Genomic DNA, 20,449 nt, shown 5'->3' on the forward strand with positions numbered 1-20,449 from the left:
GGAGAGCAGCTGGTACAGAGGAGGGCATACGCGCCTGTGTCTGGCACCTGCTAACAGGGTGCTGCTAGAGGACTTCTCTCGGTGTTAATGAAGCTGGGCAAGATGTGAGCAGGAGGGTTGTCAGGCAGGCAGGGTCCCAGCAGTACACTAAGAAACCAGCAGCAGCATGAGAAAAGCACTAAGGGACATATTCTGGCTCTGGGAGCTAACATGCTGGCTTCAGTGGGAACCATATGCACATCAAGGCTGCCAGGAGAGGCACAGAAGTTTAGTATTTCTCTGACTGAAATATAAAAGTAATTATGAGCTTGGCCCAGAGCACTCAGGGCTGAATTCATAACCATCTGGTGTTAATGGCCTGAAATGAAACTTCAGGCAAAGCTTTCATTTCACTTATTATTTGTGATGAAACTTCCCGGCCAGTGGCTGCAGCTTTCCTTGTTAGTGGTGGAGCTTTGTACCTGCTGTCTTTCTGAGGGGGAGGGGGTTTCAGCAGGCCCCAAAGCAGCTCTGCTTTGATTTTAAGCAAGTGGCACCAAGCACTGACAGTGAGGGACTGCTCGAAGACGGTGGAGCAATTTAGGAGCTGAATATAATACATATCTTCCCACTCTTTTCACTTCACTGACTAAAACCCCCTTCCCAGGACCCCCTTGAGTGGCTGTGCTCCTAAGCCAAAACAGTTTCTACACTGAAATGTACTCTTAGTGTTGCCTATCTATGAACAAAAGCTCTTTGTTAACATGAATCTCAGCCCCTTCCCAGGCCAGGACTGGGTGGAAGGACTATGTGGAAAGCAGATAACTTTTTTTTTCCAACTGAAATTTTGCAGATAAAACCTTTCCATCATACCAAATAGTGGGTACAGATACTCATTTTCTGAAGGGACACTTATTGGTCTTCTAATCACTCTGCATTGGAGATTTCCACCTGAGAGAAACCAGTGGCCAGTGCCAAGAGGTGCGCTGAGTAAAGGGGAACCATACAGACAGCAAATGTGGTTAAAATGGTAATCATGCTTGTCTGAGAACTCCAAGAGAAACTCCCCTGCATAATAAAATTTTTGATGGAGATTTCTAGTTACTGCTGTGCAGCCCAGAAAGAAGGGAGCAAATGTTAACTCACTAAGCAGGTGAAATTGGAGTAAGAAATTGTACAGAGTTTTCAGCCTGCTTCTGCACAGACATTCAGGTATCTCCATTAAAAAGTTTGAGTCAAAACTCAAATGTTCCACTTGAAAAATATTTCTCTCGTCTGCTTTCCTCTGTGTAGTCCAAGTACAGCAGCTGAAATACAGCTTGTGAAGGCCATCAGAGTTGTGTTTCTGGACTGAAATAAGTTTTAAGCAAAAATACTTCAGTTCTTCTTCTCACACATCCCCCCACCCGCACCCCCCTCCCCCCCCCCCCCCCCCCCCCCAAAAAAAAAAAAGAAAAAAATCGGTGCCAGGGCATGATTGTCTTCAAACTGTCCACAAAGAAAGCAAGTGCTGTAGAAATGGAAAGCCACTTTAAAAACCTATTTCCCCCTGCAACTGTATCTTCCTAAAGTCATTGCCAGCCATTCCCCCAAAACCCAGTGCTGGACTCTCTCCCCTTAGGGTAGGTTGTTGTGGCATGGAAGATGTTGGGGTTTGCAGCTCTCCATGGTAACTTCTAATCACTGTGGTCACACTGAGGAGCTTATCTGACCCTTAAATTTCATGGTACGTGACATGCCAATGGTCCCCCTTGATGATTTTGAAGAAGTTTCACATGAGGTGACCCTTGGCAGGGCAGTATGGTAGCTTGCTGTGTGTTTGCTGTAAGCTGTCCCATCTGCATGCTGCCAACAACTTTGCCCTTGAGTTTTTTGCACATTGCATCCTCTGAGGCATCAAACTCAGGTGATGTAAAAACCTCCAGAGGTAAAATTTTGGTCTGTAAGGTGCAGAACAAACCCATGCTAATCACTTTCTCTCTCCTCCTCATCCATCCCCAAAACCTATCACTCAGCGGGAAGCCTGTGCTATGCTCTGCTTTTATTCACGGGGCTTATTTCAAGGCCTGCTGGGGAAGGAGCATCCCCATGGCAGCACAGCTTCAGCTCTACAGTGTTGTTCAACTAGCACATTTGTCTTCTCCTGCAGTTTTTGCCAGAATCCTGAAGGCTCCTGAATCCCAAAATATCACCTTCGGGTCTGTGGTGACATTGCAGTGTTCAGCAACCGGCCTTCCAGTCCCCACTGTCACCTGGCTGGAAAATGGGAAAGCAGTAAGTTCCTTTTTTTTCATGCATTTTGCCCTGGAGGGCTGCTAGCAGCAGGAAGCACAGCCCAACGATTAAAACGCAAGGCTGGGAGCCAGCATATGTGGTTTCTATTCCTGCCTTATTTAGCGCCTTGCTGTGCAATCAAGCTGAGCCCATCTCGCCTCCCTGCTACAGTTTTCTCCTCTGCAAAGCTCTCCCCCTTCTCCAGAGTGTTGCGTGGGTTAGTGTTATGGTCTGAGAAGCCTGAGGTGAAGAATGGTTTAGATGCCTGCAGCCTTCCCCTGAGACAGGGTTTCTAGGACTCCATTGTGCATTTAAGTATTTCTGCAGCCACCTTTCCTCTCTAATGTGGTAACAATAACATGGCAAAATTGATTATTTGACAAAATACACAAACTGAGGTAGTTAGGTGGTGCGAACTGCCTTGAGGCAAAATTCCTGTGGGGCAGCATATATGCACAGCATATTTGCAGATGAATAGATCTGAAATTTTCTAGACTGACCTAGGTGACACGCTGAAGCATGTCACCAATTTATTCCTGGCTAGAAGCCCATCCTCAAGAAAGATACACTCCCTTCAGTGACAGGCACCAAGACATGCAAATCCACTGCTTCTCACAGGAAATTGCTCTGTGGTCTAATGTTCCTGGCCATTCTAAATAGGTGCCTGCTTTGAACTCGTCTGGCTTTCATGTCCATAGGTAGGCTATTGCAATGCCTTCTCTTCAGCTGAACTGAAGAGCTGCTTGACACCTGATATTGCCTTACTGGGAGTAAGTAGTGCAACACAGTCACAGCAGCTCTGCAGCCTGAGCCTGCCACAGGTTTCCTGTAGTCTTCCTATGGTTATGGTGGACATGTTTTGTACTCTTTGTGGCCTTTTAACAGCTTGTCTAAGGATAACCCCCAGGACATAATGTTGTGGAGGAGGTGGAGCAGCCACTGTGTGCAGGTTGGCAATTTGCCTCTACTCTTTCTCACTGACCTTCCATCAGCCCCCAAGTCCTTCTGGCCATGGTCATTCCTGTTAATTTGCTTGTCCAGCAACACCAATAAATCCTCTTGTTCAAATTCCTTCCCAGGAAAGAGGTCTGTGTCCCCTCCTTCCATATATTTAAAATACATTATTAAGGAGCCTGGGCTACTCTGCCAGCTCTCTTGCCTTCATATCACCTCTAAGCCTTACAGTGTAATCCAGTCTGATTAGGCCTGATTTTCTATATTCCTTCAAGGGTTCTAGGGAGAACAGCAAAAAGATCAGATCATCTCCCACAGAACCCCATAAATCCTTGGTAGTTTCTGGTGATAATTTTTTTGAGACAACTGCAGTTGCTCATTCAGGACTTCTTTCCCATTGAGAAAAAAAACTTTTGGGGAGTCTGGTGATACTGGCAAGGGCAGAGTATTTCTGGAGCACAGACCCTTGCTTTACCAATCTCCCACCACTGCACTAGTCCCAGAGAGTGGTGTGTGGGATGATGCTCAGTCCTTGCCCAGGGCCACTGCCTGGCTGGTCAGATCTGATCTGCCCCGTTCCTGTCTGCAAATCAAAGCCCAGTCAAAGGAGGGTGGTGCTCCAGACTGTCTCATTTTAAATATGGCAAGGAGATCTTAATGGTGCTTGTCTCTGGGTAAGTCAGGTCAGAAAGCTGGTGGACTGGAGCATGTGTGTTTGAGGGCTGGCTCACAAGCAAGCAACAGTGTCATTAAAAGGTGCAATGTATCTGCAACATTATGGTTGCTGAACACTGACCTGTAATTGTCCTTTAATCTGTTTAAATAGAGGTAATCTGCTGAGGCTATTGAACTGTCTTTGAAGAGGAGGATGCAAACTCCTCTGCAGGAGCAGCAGCCTTGCCCACCTAAACAGAATTATAGAATCATAGGATGGTTGTTTGGAAAGGACATAAGGCAAAAAAACATCCATGGTCCTTGCATTTGCACATTAACCCACCCATCCCTGATGCAATACTTGCAAACTGTGCTGGCCTGGTTGTATAGTGCTTTCTCCACAATCACATTTCCCCACGAGAACTCCAAGCTAATCTTGAGTGAGGCAAAACAAATACATTATTTTCAATATTTTCTTCTCAGAGAGAAACCTGCTTATTAAAGATGTGATACCCTTCATGTTTTTTTCAATTATCACTGTTAATACCTTTGGAAACAAACACATATCACATTAAAATAATGTTTCTATTAACCTCCAGAGACGTCAAATTGATGTCTCTGACCTCTCAGATAGTTGTGTAAGTAGAGTGCTTTGTTAGGATGATCCAAGGAAATCGCTGTTCTTAGGGCCAGGTTGCACTGGTGGGATGCACTGGTGGGATGCACTGGTAACCACACCTTGCTGGACTTACACTTAATGCCTTCCATCAGGATGAAGGGTAGAACAGGCAATATTGCTCCTTCCTACTGCCTTTGCAAGGTAGACTCTTGGTGTACTTTAATGAATACCATATGAGCAGAACAGGCTTGAGGATAAAATTAAGAACAACTGGCCAAAATCAACAGATTCCAAGATAATTTACCTTGGAATTTCTGACCTGGAAAAATAGCCAAAATCACCACATCTGCAGCCGCTTCCGTACTTGCAGGTGTGAGATAAGAAAATCTATCACATACCTGCCAAAGTGCCGGAGCCAGAGTGCTTTCTTTGGAAGTGTGGCAGTGGCTATGTTAATCCAGAATTGACAACTTTCAAACTATTTTCTTTTCTCCCTCTCTATAGCCAGGGTCCACAAAGTTACCTTGCGCCCTTCCTTATTAAGGAGTGAATAGGCAAAGTCTTCTAGAAAAGGCCCTGGAGCAATTATTCAGCTCAATTACATGACCAAAACTAAGACTGCAGCCTTCTGCAACAGAAAATTAATTGCAAAATTATTGCTGACTTGTGAAATAGGAGGGGTCCTTAACATTTACTTTTGTATGTGAAGTCAGCTGGTATGAAAGCACCAAAATAAAGCCAGCAGCTTTAGCTCTTTGCCAGTTCTATCCACTTGCTATGTGTTTCTCTACCAATTTAAATGCCTTGGGCTGGGTCTCAGATTTTCCCTCGGTTTGTCTGTTTGCCTTTGTTGGAAATATCACCGCACTGGGCTTTTTGGTCTCCTAGGTTTCTGCAGGATCTGTAGCAGAGAATGTCAAGGGCAGAGTGGTTGACTCCAGATTGCAGGTGTATGTCACCCGACCCGGCTTGTTCACTTGCCTTGCCACAAACAAACACAGCAAAACTTTTGGAGCTGCCAAAGCTGCAGCAACCATCAGTGTTTCAGGTATGCTGGGAAAGAAGGGGTCAATATTGTTTTACCCTTGCAGTCGCTTCCCTGCTGTGGAGACCAAGGGGTGTGAAGTACTTGGGAGGAGGAGGGAAAGCCTTGGAGACTAGATAGTGTGCAGCGGGCTAAATTTAAGTACAAGTGCATCCCCCACCCAGTCTATTTCCTCATACATTCTTACACTTGGGAGGCTGGCACAGCTGTCATTTCCTGAATGCTTGATGCCATCGTGTACTTTGTGTCCCAGAAGCACACTTGGTAAGTTCATCCATGTTGAGGAAGTCATGGCCATGACCCAGACTTGGTATCACCTAACAGCAAGGTGAAAATAGTTTTTGTGAGAAGTTTGACTTCTCCAGGGCTTTGCATTCAGAAAGCAGGAAGCTTGCTGTCAGAGCAGTACCTCACCATGTCCGGGGTAACCTCTATGCCCAGGGGCATCTCCCAGATGGGGACAGGATGATCCAAAGAGGAGAAATACAAATAGTCTGTGCTAGCTGACAGCATTTGTCACACCAAGTGTGGCAGCTTCTGCTTTCTCTCTTGGAACAGGCAGGGCTGTTTAGTTAGAGGAAAGAGAAATCATCCAGGTCTCCAGACATGGGGTGGTAGCCCTGGTCCTGCTGTTAAGCAGGTATGCACCTGCCTGTCTCCCTATGCCTCATCTCCTGCTCTGTTGATAAAATAACCATGACCTTTTTTACACTGGGCATTGAAACCTAGCAGCAAGCTCTGCCCCTTAAGAGACTCAGTGCTTGATACTATATTTCACATCCCTGCTTCTGATTTTAGCCAAGCCAAGTGTTTTCCCCATGAAGCAGAGCTGCAAATGCAGTCAGGAAGAAGTGTTTTAGGTTGGCTGGAGAAGCTGCGCTTATCTCCTCCAGACTGCGTGTGCTCAGCAAGAGGGGAGCAGCACCCCCAGACCTGAACAGGAGCGTTTCCCCAACTCCCAGGGGTCCCAGGGCAGAGATGTCTCAGTCCTAGGCAGATGCTTAGCACCACCTTTCCATGCTGGTGTAGCCCATCTCCTGCAGCCCTGGTGTCTCCCTCCTGATCCATCTGCTGCCTGCAGTACTGGGTGCATGGGGGCCTTAAGTTAAGGGTGCTACCTGCCAGTTAAGTGGGACTCAAAGTATAAGGGTAAAAGTATGAGTTTAAGGTGCAACAGTCCATCTCAGCAAGAACTGCAGTTAGCAATCCTTCTCCTTCACCTCAATCCCTCTCCCTGCACAGCATCCAGTGTTGCCCAAATATTCTTCCTCACAAGAAAGTATGAAATAAGAACAGATTTTAGCTGCATCTTTTTCAGACAGTTTAGATGTCTGAAAATCTTGTATGGAAATCTTAATCCTCACATCTCACAGGGGGCAATGAAATGTCACTTATATCTTTTCAATTTCTTTTTTTTTCTCCTGGCTTATCACTCCTGGATCCGGTGCATCTTGTCAGAGTGGAGGTAAGAATGACTTTCTCTGGCTTTCTGGGGATTTTCTCTGGGCCAGGGAGGAGAATAATGACTGCAGTGATAGGACAAGGGGTAATGGGTTTAAACTTAAACAGGGGAAGTTCAGGTTAGCTATAAGGAAGAAGTTCTTTACTTACTGTGAGGGTGGTGAGGCACTGGAACAGGCTGCCCAAGGAAGTGGTAAATGCTCCGTCCCTGGCAGTGTTCAAGGCCAGGTTGGACAGAGCCTTGGGTGACATGCTTTAGTGTGAGGTGTCCCTGCCCATAGCAAGGGAATTAGAACTAGATGATCTTAAGGTCCTTTCCAACCCAAACCATTCCATGATTTTATAACCCAGGGGATTTAATTAATTTGGGCTTCTGCATGCCAAGCATGTAGCTGTGGTTCACCTGAAGGGAAGACTAGACTTCTTCATAGAGGCATAAATGGCGACTGGGCCCAGGTAGAGAGGGATGTTTTTGTATCAACCAAGTGGTGGATCACACATCAGTAAGGGTGTTTAAAGTACAGTAGTAGGCAGACTATTCTGGAGTAAATTCCTTTCACTGTTACACACCCACAACTTCACTGGCCTTATAAATACAAAAGCAAAAACCTAAATGCAAGTTAAACTACTGTCTGTATGCAGACAAAAATGTATTTTTATTTGGTGATCACCAGATTAGAGCAAGAGGAGTTTAGATAGTTATTTCAAGCAGAGTTATGGATGAATAAAGCCACTTGCATGTGGTTAGACATGTACTTTTGCTTAGTATTTTTTTTGAGTACTGAACAATTTGGCTGATGTTTTTCTTTTTATAGTCCTAGCATATTTCTACATGCTGCACTGACAGGTGAGTCTTGAGGGAAAACGAGAGGTTTAGCCTGAAGGAGGGCTGGAAACTACTGGCCCTCAGAGAAAAGAGCAGAGCCTGAGAAAGTCTGAGCAAATGACTTTGCTGCTCTGCTGACACAGGCTCCCTGCTAAGGTGCTTGCTTTCCTCACAGGGGCTTGCAAGATTGATTCAGGAAGTTTGTAAATGATTTAGAGACCACGTGATTATAACGGCAGACATGCCTTACACCTGCACCTGTGTAGTTGTGACAGACATGGGAACAGTGATCAAATGTTCAGCCCTTCTGTGCTGCAGTTGTTCTCAACCTTTGCTACACGAAATTCCCACTCTGGCAAGGTGTTGTGAGAAACACATTGCTGTTGCTTCTCCATTCTGGTCCATATCTCTCTACAGGTTTTTTAAAAGTGAGGAAATACAATATTAGCACTGGTGGCTCTTACCAGGCTGATTCTGCATCTCACTGAATTCAGCAGCACAGGTGCCCGAGGCATGCCTGTGCCATCTTTTGCTTCTTGGAGCACGGGAAGGACTCACCTGTCAGATTAAACACAACAGCATCATCAGGAAAACATCAATGATGTGACGCCACCACACAGGGGGCTGGGGGCAGTGAAGAGCTGTGGGGAAGCCTGCTCTGTGCTAGAGAGATGTCATAGGCCGTGGTGAAGGATGCTGGGGGTGCCTATGTCATGTGAAGGGGTGTCCATCGAGCACAGGGTGATGCAGGTGACACAGCATCACTGCTGTTTTAGTGCCAGCTCAAGGAATCAGTGCCTTCTTGTATTTTTTAGCCAATGTGACATATAGGAAAAAATCATAGTTAAAAAAAAAAAATTACATAAAGCCCAAAGTAGAGCAACTAAACCAGGGCCAGAGAGCATCATCTGCAGAGAGAAGCATCTAAAAAGCAGAAATCTGGGTGTCCTGTATAATCCTGTATCCATCCAAGGAAAACAGCAAGAGCCATCAGGGCTGACAATGGACAATTATTTGGCCAAGGAAAAGAAATAAAAGGCACAGATACAAATGGCTCTGCTGGCTACTCCAAATGGTTGGCGTGTTGTGAATTGAACTCCCTGACTCCAGTTGCACTGACTGAACGAGCAGTGGGAACAGCTGCACTCAGCACCCCCTTCTCCCCCCCCCCCCCCCCTTTGGCTTCTGCCACACTGACAGGGGAGGCTGTTTTCCAGGTTCCACCCCATACAAAGGGCATAGCACGCCACAGGCTGCCCAAGTGGAGAGCATGTCCATGCCCACAGGCTTTGCTGCCATAGGGCAGTCATGGGAGCTGCTAGGAGAACAGCTGACCTTTTCATGCCCTCATGCTGCTGCACCCTTCCAATGGCTGTGGGGAAGAAAGGAGGGATGAGAGCTGCCTCCTTTTAGATGTAAAAAATGTGGTAAAGATAAATAAATAGCCCATGAAGAAGCCAGTCCTACTTTGCTTTTTATTGCTCTGCCATAGTTTTGCCCCATGCTTTGTGGCAGGAGATGTGAAAAAAGGAGAGGATATACCTTATAGGGAAGCACCAGAAGGAAAAGTGCTGAGGCCTGTGCCATATGTCTCCCACCTAAATGTGAATGGAAAAGATTCAGGGCCAGGAGGGGTGGAGGAGCTGAGAACAGGCAAGCAGGAGCTTGGCTGCTCTCATCTTGTGAAGAATTCCCTGGCGTATGTTGGGTGCGACTCACCTGGCTCCTGTTCATTGAGACAATGCAAAATTAAACTGTTGCCAGCCAGCAGAGCAGGAAATCCTGAGTTATCAGAGGTATACAGCAAGTAGCAGCTGATCTCTACTGCAGGGAAGCAAGAAAACAAAATGTTTCCCCATTAGGGCCAAGGGCAGGGTAAAAGGCCATGCTAGGTCATGGCTGTGCACAAGAGCTCAGTCTTTTTGCCCACCTTAACTGTTAGCAACTGTTGACCAGAACCTCAGCCCTGGAGCTTACCAGGAGGGCCCTGCACTCCTTGCAGAAGTCTCATTTTTCAATGGTATTAGCTGCTTTTAGTGATTATAAACATCTACCCTCTCCTCTGCCCCCTGCCAGCCTTACGGATGCCACTTTATTCAAAAACAGAGCCTAGGCATCCTATTTTGCAGGTGTTTAGGGCCGTGAGCTTACTTTGTGTGTATGGTCTTGTCTCTTACAGCAAGCTATACAAGGGTGATGCAGGCTACTGCAGCATGTACAGAGGTGAGGTGTGTAGTGGTATCTTGGCAAAGGATGCTCTTGTTTTCTTCAACTCCTCCTATGCTGACCCAGAGGAGACCCAAGAGCTGCTTGTGCACACTGCCTGGACTGAACTGAAAATGGTGAGTTCATTCTGCCAACCGGCTGCTGCGTCTCTGCTGTGTAACTACATCTTCCAGGAGTGCAATCCCTCAGGAGCTGGGCCAGCTCCAAAACCAATGTGCAGGTAAATAAATAAAAAATAAAAAATGCTCATTTTCACTTTATTTCTTGGGGATGTGTAGACAGCAGGGGAGTGGTGAGGGTCTGTCCAGACTTGGAGTAGCAGAGTGAAACTGGGCCCTCTAGGTTTGCATGCGTTTTCCCTTTGCTCTCTCCTCTGTATACACAGAGATGACCTGATGCAGCTGTCTCTGTGCTCATTGCTAGGGTACTGACCGACTTTCAGGCCCAGATGTCTGTGTTATATCAGGCTTTTAGCAGACAGTATTGAAAAGAAATATCCATTTGAATGACATAATTGATTAAAATTATTAATATATTGCTATTGATTAAATCTTACTAGGTCAGTATGTGCTCATTATTATTATCAAAAGTAATTGCTTGCTTAGAATTTTGACTAGATATAGTCACAGTGTGCGCAACAAATCTGTCCAAGGCAATAAACTAATCATTCAGCACTTCCCACAACAATGAAGATGAAACATAAAAAGATGATATCACAGACACTGCCAGTGTAATTGTACCTGCTAAACCAAACCTCCCATCTGGCTCTTATGTCCTCCCATACACAGAAAATGTGCTTCGAAACAGAGCTCCAAGGAGTCCAGAGCATTTCCCACTATAGCTAATATACTGCCGACAGGTGTCTGTGCAATAGGTCCCAGTGAGAGAGACACTGAGACACTGCTCCCTCACAATACAACCTCTTGAGCAACCCTCCCCTTATTGCTACTTGTCCTCCCACCATGGCCAGATGGTGGAATGAGTTTCCTCCCTCCTACTTTGCAGTGAAATTTTAATCTTCTCCAACTTGTCAGACTAGAATAAAGCAGGTTTTTCCAAGCTCTGCTCATAACTTTTGCTTTTCTGGCCTCTGAAGCTTCTGCTCCTCATCTTTCCTTAAGCACTAAATATATATAGCCCAGGTTCTGTTAGTCTGAACTATAACAGAACCATGATTGCTTGGTGTACCTTGCAAAGGACAGTTCATATATGCTGTCTCAGAGTGAAGCTTTCTGTTTCCTAACACAACCGATCCATTTTCAGCCCCTGTAGGAATGTTGTCTGGTCATTACCCATTTCACATTTAGGCAACTGACACGTCTGCATAAGTGCAGTGCTTTGCTCTGGTTTCGCCTTGAACTGCATCTTAAAACAGATTATTCAGGTCCGTGTTCAGTGGGAGAGCCCAAACTGCAGTGTCTCAACTAAATCACAAATCTTCTCCGCAAACATGGCAAGCATGCTGCCAGCTGGACTTGGGAAAGATGTAGTCTACTGGCAATTACTTTCCCAGTTATGTAGGGGCTTTTTAGAACAACCAGCAGCATGTTGTCTTTTAGTTGATACCTTTCTGATTGCACCTGCATTAATATCTCTAAAGCAAAGGCACAGAGGAAAATCCCAGTGCAAAGCTTGACAATACATTGTGTTCTCTATTTGGTTTCTACGCAGTTCAGTATTCCTCCGCCAGCACAGTAGTGGCAAATATCCTGCGAAAGAAGAGTATGTGCAAGATAATCATGCAGCCAAGTACTGCTTTTTGCTGGCAGACTCCTCCCTGCCACCTTGTTGTTCTGGTCTTTGTCACTGTGCCCTGTAGTACATGATCTCTCTGGCTTTTTTCAAAATCTGTGACAGTATTTATATTTGAGCCACACATGCACAGCACATTTGTCAGCTAAAGATTTTGCACAGTACTCCAAAAGGCATTTCAGTGGGATCTGGGTCTGGCTTCATCTACCCCTGCTCCTAAGCTGCCTTGCAGGACCAGAGCTTATAGTGATTTGACTGAAGGCCTGTACTTCTGGGACTCTTCTGAAGTCAGAGTGATATAAATCAGCATAAATCTGCACTCAATCTCACGCTAACAGGCACAGCATTTGCAAATGTCTAAATCTTAATGGACTTGCCTGGCATCATCTTTCTTCAAATCCACAAGTCAACGTTATGGTTTTCCACTTTAATGATTTCCCCCTATGATTTTAATGTAGATTTAAGTGTGTCTTTCTTCATGACAAGAGCCCTGAAATAGCATCCTTCCTGTTTCCAGTTTCCAGAGCACATCAGCTGGACAACAGGTCTTCCAAAACCATAACCCAATACTTGCTTTTATAACTCAGATATCTAATAGGTTCATGTGAACAGCTGAGACCTCTAGGGGCTCTTGAAAACTTTTCAGATGATCTTGGTTACTTTCCAATTGTCTTATCTGCTTTTTAGTGACAATTTAATACTTCTCCGCAGAAACTGGCCAGACTACACCAGTTTTCAGTTGAAATGCTTCATGAGTAAGAATTTAACTATCTCAGAGGCTGGAGGATTCTCCCAGTTTTTGAAGTACATATTCACCTTAACGTATTTCTGTGTGGTTTTATTTCGTCTTGTTTTTTATTCTCTGCACCATTTTTTATCTCCCTATATAGTTTTTAATGTTCCTATTGGTTTGGAAGCTAGCTAACAAGAATACCAATGATAGAACAAGTAAAGCTTTTATAAAAATAATCAGGGAGTCAAACAAGATGAAGTCAAGCGGAAGAAAAAAGCATGGAAAAATTTTCACTTAATGTAAATTAGAATGCAGTCTGATTAAAATCAGTGTTTTCTTAGTTTTGAGGGAAAATGATGTCTCATCTCATAGTTCTTGATTATATCTGCCTTTTACCATTTGCAGTTTCTGTGAAAAGAAGCTGTGACAGAAAAACTCTCAATTTCTGTTTCAATCTTTGCTGATATGAAGTGACTAGGCTGCAGAGAACAGTCTTGTGTTGGGAAATGTCTCACTTTGGTCAGGTGTCTGTGTCCCCACCTCTTTTTAAACAGTCCTTTATTGGCCCTAAAATGCTACTGGCCCATTTGTCATCTTCTGCTGCCACTGTTCTTTGTTTGTCTGTCACTTACATGACATAAAATTTCTAAAAATAATCTGAAGTAATCTTTACACATGATCTCATCAAGCTTTTGCTGCTCAGGATTAAGTGTTATAACAATGGTATGAACACAGCTCAAAGAGGCTGACCATCCCTCCCTCCAGCTGCCGCACAATGCTCCCCAGATGGGTTTGTGGGTGAAGGTAACCTGCCTTTAGCATTAGAGGGGACAGGATTGCAGAGGAATGGTCTTTTGCATTTTGCAATTACATACCAAATAAAGGACTTGTGTAAGGATACTAAGGCTTCAGGAGTGAAGGAAGCTACTGCAATCCAGATCTCCCATGTTGGCCAGTGTTTCATATGCAAGATTTTCTCATTTCTCTAGCTAAATATCTATTCACTTCAGAAATTAATTCCCTTTCTACGTGTTTAAGATGAAAAAGGTAAATTACACTGTCTGTCTGCATTCTGGCTTTCATGGACATGAGGAAGAATTGAACCAGCACTGGCTGGAACAAAGCACAGTGCAGCTGGGGTTTGATGGCTTCAGCCTGCAGACTTGAAGGGCATCCATTACTGCTGCCATGGTAGAATTCCCAATGGCCTCCATCCTTTAGGTGCTTTAAGGGGGTTTGCAGTGTTGTTAGTCATCATTGAAACTCATGGCCACCTCTTCTTCCCCAAACTGTTGTATAAGCCCATCAGGTGATGAGTTTGGTTAAAATCTTCACCACGAACCCCAGAGACTCTTCTCTTCATTGGTGTGTGGTGGTTGGAAAGAATGTGGATCAGCAAAAGGCTTCAGCTGAGCTCAGCAAAAGCAATCTCTGCACATAATCTCAAAGCTGGTTTTGCAACTAAGGTTCTCAAGAATGAGTATATAAATAAGTAAATCACTGATAAATTGAGTAATGCAACAAATCCTCAAATTTACCAGTTTGGTACAGTTGTTGCGTTTTTTTGTTCCCCCCTCCCCCCCCCCCCCCTTTTTTTTTTTTTTTTTGTTATAGAGCACATTTTTCTGACTTAGCCTTCTTTACTAGCAGTTTCTGATCCAAGGAACAGTTAAGGAATCGAAAACCCCCACTTCTTGTCCATAAATGTTTCACATTGTTATGGAGGTAATACATTAGGTAGGAGACAGTTAGGTCTCTGGTTTTACCCGGCACTGTAAAGGCTTTGCTGCAGACAGCTGACAGATGAAAAAGGAACTAAAAGTTTTCTGTGGAGAGAAAAAGAAAATTAGATGGATGATTCTGTGAGATTAAAAACACAGGCAAATAGTTCAAGGAGATTAAGAACTGCATCTCACCTGTTGTCTTTATGAGATGACACTTTAGTGTACAATTTACAGAAGACAGGTGAGATTTTCAAAATGTACTAAAAAATGCTAAGATAGATTCTGGGCATGGTGTTTATTAGTAGAAGATGTCAATACATCTGTAGGAAAAGATGGGAATGACCTCCTCTCAGACTGCGATATGCGTTGTGAGCATAACCCTGCTTCATTAAAAATGTAGTTTTGTAGGTTTCCTATAGGAAGCTGCTGCATTTTATACAGAGTTTCCTTTATGGTTTATGAGCCAGACAGACTGGCTTAAAGTCATAACCCTGTTAATGGATTTCTGTCAGCCTGCATAACCCCTGCACACATAACTCTAAGTGCAACCATTGTTATCCAGCCATTGACTACTATATTTCACTGTTTTTTGCAAAATAATGTAGAGAGAATTGCCTTGCTGTAAAGGATCTCTACTGCTTTAAGGAATGGCTCTCAATGGAGGAAAACACTCAGAAGGGGATTTACAAGCCAGGGCTGATGTCGCTAAGTCTTCCTGAATGCAACAGGCTGCCCAGCCTGCACCAGGACCCCAGTGCCTGTGCCCACATCCCTTTCTTTGGTAAGGTGGCACATGCTTCCCATTGTTTGGAGAACTGTGCTCTTGGTGAGGGAGGGGGGAAAGATCTGATCCATAACTTACAACTAAAGGAAAGGGTGATGGTGGCTATACTCCTACCAGTGCCTGTGGATAGAACTGTGACAGCTTCATTGGCTGCTTGCCTGTCACATCCAACTAGTGTGAGGAAAAAAAATCCCTTAAGTAAATAAAGCCTAGCTCTTTATTGAGAAGGTCATAACAATCTCATTGCCAAAATCAGTCTTAATGATGGCAAAATTGCCATTCAGGTGCCACTGCAAAGAAGCAAGCTGCTTAAGCACTGGTGGGAGGGAACTTTTTCCCATAGTATGCTCCTGAGATAGCACCCAGTTATGTCATATCCTGGACAACCGCTCCTTACGTCAAGTATTGTCTTTTTACAGATTTTACGAATGAGAATATAACCAGTAAGTAGACTTCTCCAGGCTCTATGTTTCTAGCGATGGGCATGATGTTCTTTGCTGAGGATGCAGCTTGCACAGCATTTTTGTGTTTTGTTCTGGTCCTAGCTGGATGGATTCAGGTTATTACCAAGGAATGCCTGAGTTTCCACATCCAAGGTATGGGGAAACACATTCTCATCTCTACAGAGCCTGGCAAGAAAGTAGAATGGTAACTGCTGAAGGCTGTTAGAGAGGCATGGTGCTTTTAGGTGGTACCCTCCCTTTCAGCTGTTTTCCCTTCTTTCTACCCATTCATTCTAGGTTTGCTTTACCCATATTTAGTATTTTTGATACATCCCAGCCTTCTGTGCTGTTACTGATACTGCCATGGTTACCTACATCAAGCTGGCCTTGCACTTTGCTCCAATCAGCTCTGAATTATGTCTGTTTCTCGTGTTACCCTCAAAGACCAGTGATGAGATCCAGCTACCCCCCACAGTGCTGCTGTGACTTCAGTCAGCCTCCTGCCCTGCTGCTGGTCCTGGTTGAAACATGCAAATACAGCTTTTCCAACTGACATGCAACTGCAGTTTTAAAACTCAGCCACTGAACTTGACCGATTGAAGAAGGAAAAACCTCACTCCTGCCATGCTTCTCATCAGGCGAGGTCTGCAAATCTGGTGTGGCAGGCACCTTCTGCATGGAGGGAGAAAGTGAAAAAGTGAAACTGAGAGTTTCATGGAATTTACTTTCCTGGGAAGGACTTGGCTCTACATTGCCACCCAACCCCCAGGCACCAAGTGCTGTATACCTGGAGACAAGTTCTTTAGTGCCCCATGGGCATTCAAGCATCATGCCTAATGCTTACAGCCCACAGCAGCAGCCATCCCCTCCCTGGGGAAGGGAGCAAAAGGGACAAATGCCAGCAAATGAGTGGTGCAGTCACGGGCTGGTTTCAGCCCATTGGTTTGCAAGTTCAGGACATGGTCTTTCTCTCCTTTGTAAATGTATCACCTTTTTGTCAGCTTTCACAGTATTTTCCCAGAGTGGCATTGCACAGGTGTACACTATTGGGTCATGAATCAGAAGATGTAACAGCAACATTCTTGTGATATTTCCCCCTCTTTTTTACTTTGGATGCACTGTTATGTGCACAAAGATTTGGGAGCATAAATGTAACCATTTGCTAGCTTGTCCATCAAAGTTATTCATTAAACTCAGTTGGACCACCTTTGTTATTCCCTCTGTCCTCATTGTAGCAAAACTATGTACAACAGCACCTGCATTTTCCAAGGACTCAGAGGTTCTTCTTGAATGTTGCTGCTGTCCCTAAACCTCTCCACATTGCTCCTTGAAGGTGTTACAACAAAGTTTATGTCAGATCTGTGCAAAATTTGTTCTCATATTGGATACTAGCTGAGTCATGAGGCAGGTTTCAGGCACTGCTTTGCCTTTGAATGTGAGACATTTAAAAATGATGGGCTCAGATAAACAGCTGTGTACTAGGGCAGCTTTAGAAGATTTTACCCCCCAGAAGAGGGTGTAGGTGCTGGCCATGTGGGGGTTGTTAGCTTGTTGCAGATGTGAGGCATAACATGGTAATTTATGTATCAGTAAAAGGAGTCCAAGTCTGAGCATTTTACTTTGTGTTCGTGATGGGTTAAGTGTGCTCATGAAATTAATGGTCACTGCTTTACTGAGGTGTTTGGATGCCCTGGGCTATGGGAACACATGTTGGAAACCATAGGCTTTTCCCAAACATTCAATCTAAGAAGACAAGCCAGAGGCAGGGAGGAGGTATACCAGTATGGGAATTTATGAATCTCAGCTCTCTGTTATTGTCCCAGGAATTTGGATGTCTTCCTGCTAGGGCCCCTGTAAGAGTGCAGGCTGGAAATCATGCAATTGTTGCTGCAATTTGCTTTCTGTCTTGGCATAGCATGGATGGCTTCACTGTGGTTGTGCTCTGCGCTGCCAGTGTGGAAGGGCTGTGAACTGGGTAAATGCAGCACAGCCATCACAGGTGCACGGCCTGTTTCCTCAATCTGAAAGAGCTACAGTTCCCTCTTTGGAGTTTTACCAGATTTGATCTTATGTGTTGATCTCAAAATCCATTTGCGTGCCAACAGGAGGCTAAGCAGTTCCCTGCCTGCAGTTGCCTGGTCCTTATGTGCACTTCAGATATGTTGCTGATTGCCACGTGCTCTTATGTAATGACATGAAGTATATTTCTGTGAGTCCCTGCTGCTGACATGGTCTGAGATGCTTGACCCCCATATTTGTTTTTTTTCCCCAGGGACTTGCTACACCGGCAATGGACAGTTTTACCACGGCTGGGCCAACATCACTGTCTCTGGCATTCCCTGCCAGAAGTGGAGTGACCAGGTGCGCATCAGTGTGAGACCTACTGAACGGAGACCCATGCTCAAGGTCTGCTTCTCCTAAGACTTTCCCAGAGCTGGGCAGCCCAGTTCCAGTGGAAGGGCTGAGCAGCAGATAGGTTGCTTTCATTCTTGAGTTCACTGGTGCTTCACATCCTCTTCATATTTCAGTCTGCAAGTTCCCCTTTCTGTGGCAGAACGTGTTCTCTGTTATTCTGGCAGGCCACTGAAAGGCTGTTTTACCTCAACCTTTCTTTGCTCCTTTGTTTTGTTTGGTTTTGTTTTGCTAATACCAGCAGGAAAAAAATTATACTGAAACAATAATCCAATTTGTTTCCTTCCTCAAGGCTCCCCATTTGCACAGGAGGACTCCTCAAGTTTTCCCTGAGCTGTCTGATGCTGAGAATTACTGCCGCAATCCAGGTGGTGAGAAGGACCGTCCCTGGTGCTACACAAAAGACCCATCCGTGACCTGGGAATACTGCAATGTGTCTCCCTGTGGAGATGGTAGGCAACTACAGTTTATGATTTCTGTCACTGTTGTCTGGGGCCATGCAAAGCATTTACATCATGACCACACCAGTTTGTCCCATGTTCAGGATTCAGTCAGTCCTGGTTCTTCGCATAGATTCACTCAGCACCTTTAACCAGAAGATGTAAGATGCACCTTAAATGACTATGAAGATAGGCAAATTGAGCTCCTTACCCCATATTATGTTAAAGCCAAATGATAAAATCAAATTTCCTGTGGTATTGTGAAAAACGGGTTTGCCACACTGTGTTTTGAGGACAAGGTAAGGTTTGGGGCTATTTTCCAAGGTTGTTTTTCTTCTGGCAATTTTTTTCAATAACAAAAAACCAAACCTAACTAAAAACAAATCTGGAAAAGATATCTTTTCTCTGTGATGTTGGACTTAAGTCTTTCTGTTATTTATTTTCCAAGGAATAGAATAATTTTTGAAAAGTATTTAATCCAAGATGCACAGTTTCTGGACAGCAGTGTTTGGAAGTAAGACAATAATGCTTGCAGAGAGCAGGGCTGCTGTTTAGCTGGCCTTAAAAATAATGATTTCAGTTTCTTTCTGTTCTCAGTCATTTCATGTGCAGATAGATTTTCTGCAGTGTCTCAGAAAGTACCCAGCAGGTGTCTACATTAATATTATTATTTTTTTAATTATACAGCTGAATGTATTTTACACTCATTTGCCATATTTGCCCCGTAAGGTCACCAAGACACAAATTGCTGGAGGCAAGTGGATATTTCAGGAAAGTATCACTGTGTACTTACTTGGTATTACACTCCTCACTGAAGATTCCTTTCAGGACACATGATACATTGTGGTCCACATTGCAGATCATTGATCTTTCCCACTGCAGACATTACTATATTTGAATACTGTTGAGACCATCATATGTGAGTTCCTATCTGTGTATCTTGCAAACATTCCTTACCAGCTCAATGGGAACCGTGTCTTGGTCTTTGCCAATCCTGAGTTTTTGTATTTGGTAAGCAAAACAGGTTTTGCTTCCTGCAAACCAGGCTTCCCTAAGTATGGTCCACTCATGCAATCATCTGGTTGTATCTGTGATGTCAGTAATTCTCAGGACATCATAGAACCATGGAATCAATTAGGTTGGAAAAGACCTCTAAGATCATCAAGTCCAACCATTACCCCAGGACTTCCAAGTTCATCTCTAAACCATGTCACTGAGGGCCTCATCTACACTTTTTTTAATGCTTCCTGGGACGGTGATTCCACCACTGCCCTGGGCAGCCTGTTCCAATGCCTGAGCACCTTTCAGTGAAGAATTTTTTTCTAATATCCAATTTAAACCTCTCCAGTCACAGCTCAAGGCTATTTCCTCTTGTCCTAGCACTTGTTATTTGGGAGAAGAGACGGACCATTTCCTCTCTCCATCCTCCCTTCATGTATCTGTAGAGAGTGATAAGATCCCACCTGAGCCTTCCCTTCTCCAGACTAAACAACCCAGTTTCTTCAGCTGCTCCTCATCAGACTTGTGCTGCAGGCCCTTCACCACTATCATTACCCTTGTCTGGGCCCTTTTCAGCAGCTCAATGTCTCTTTGTAGTGAGGGGATCAGAGCTGAATGCAGGATTCAAGATGCGGCCTCACCAGTGCTGAGTGCAGGGGGATGATCACTGCCCTGGTCCTGCTGGCCACACTATTGCTGATACAGGCCAGGATGCTGTTGGGCTTCTTGGCTGCCTGGGCACAAGCTGGCTCATGTTCAGCCAGATGTCAGCCAGCACCCCCAGCTCTCTTATTAGGTTGTCTCCATGAATACCTCTTAAAAAAAGTCCTATAAACTGGCAGAAGCATAACCTTTTGGTTTTGTTTGCATTACAGCATCATTAGCACTAGGAACAAGAAAACCAAATGGAGAGACTCCAAATCTGCCACCTCCTCTTCCATTTTCCCCTACATACTCCATGACTGTTATCATCTCAATCATCTCCAGCTTTGCCTTGGTCATGATCCTCAGCATTGTGACCTTGGTTTGCTGCCGCCAGCGAAAGCAGTGGAAAAACAAAAAAAGGTAAACCTGAGGACTTGAGGCAACAAATACTGCTTTGAAAGAGGGCTTGTCTATTTCTG

At 44.6% G+C, this 20,449-nt stretch overlaps 1 protein-coding gene across 1 annotated transcript in view; it reads left to right on the forward strand.

The window, feature by feature from the left end:
• The window catches only part of MUSK (muscle associated receptor tyrosine kinase), a 53,088-nt gene that overhangs the window by 23,738 nt on the left and 8,901 nt on the right, over positions 1-20,449 (forward strand). The window contains exons 6-14 of the mRNA XM_061455124.1: positions 2,129-2,253; positions 5,369-5,528; positions 6,984-6,990; positions 9,992-10,258; positions 14,853-15,028; positions 15,451-15,474; positions 17,747-17,835; positions 18,179-18,338; positions 20,201-20,390. Coding sequence (XP_061311108.1) covers positions 2,129-2,253; positions 5,369-5,528; positions 6,984-6,990; positions 9,992-10,258; positions 14,853-15,028; positions 15,451-15,474; positions 17,747-17,835; positions 18,179-18,338; positions 20,201-20,390 — 1,198 coding nt within the window. The remainder of the gene's footprint in view (positions 1-2,128; positions 2,254-5,368; positions 5,529-6,983; positions 6,991-9,991; positions 10,259-14,852; positions 15,029-15,450; positions 15,475-17,746; positions 17,836-18,178; positions 18,339-20,200; positions 20,391-20,449) is intronic.

This window comes from Pezoporus flaviventris, unplaced genomic scaffold (genome assembly GCF_033815535.1).
Source record: "Pezoporus flaviventris isolate CSIRO_AGI_PZ_B2104156 unplaced genomic scaffold, CSIRO_AGI_Pfla_v1 ptg000018l, whole genome shotgun sequence".
NCBI lineage: Eukaryota > Metazoa > Chordata > Aves > Psittaciformes > Psittacidae > Pezoporus > Pezoporus flaviventris.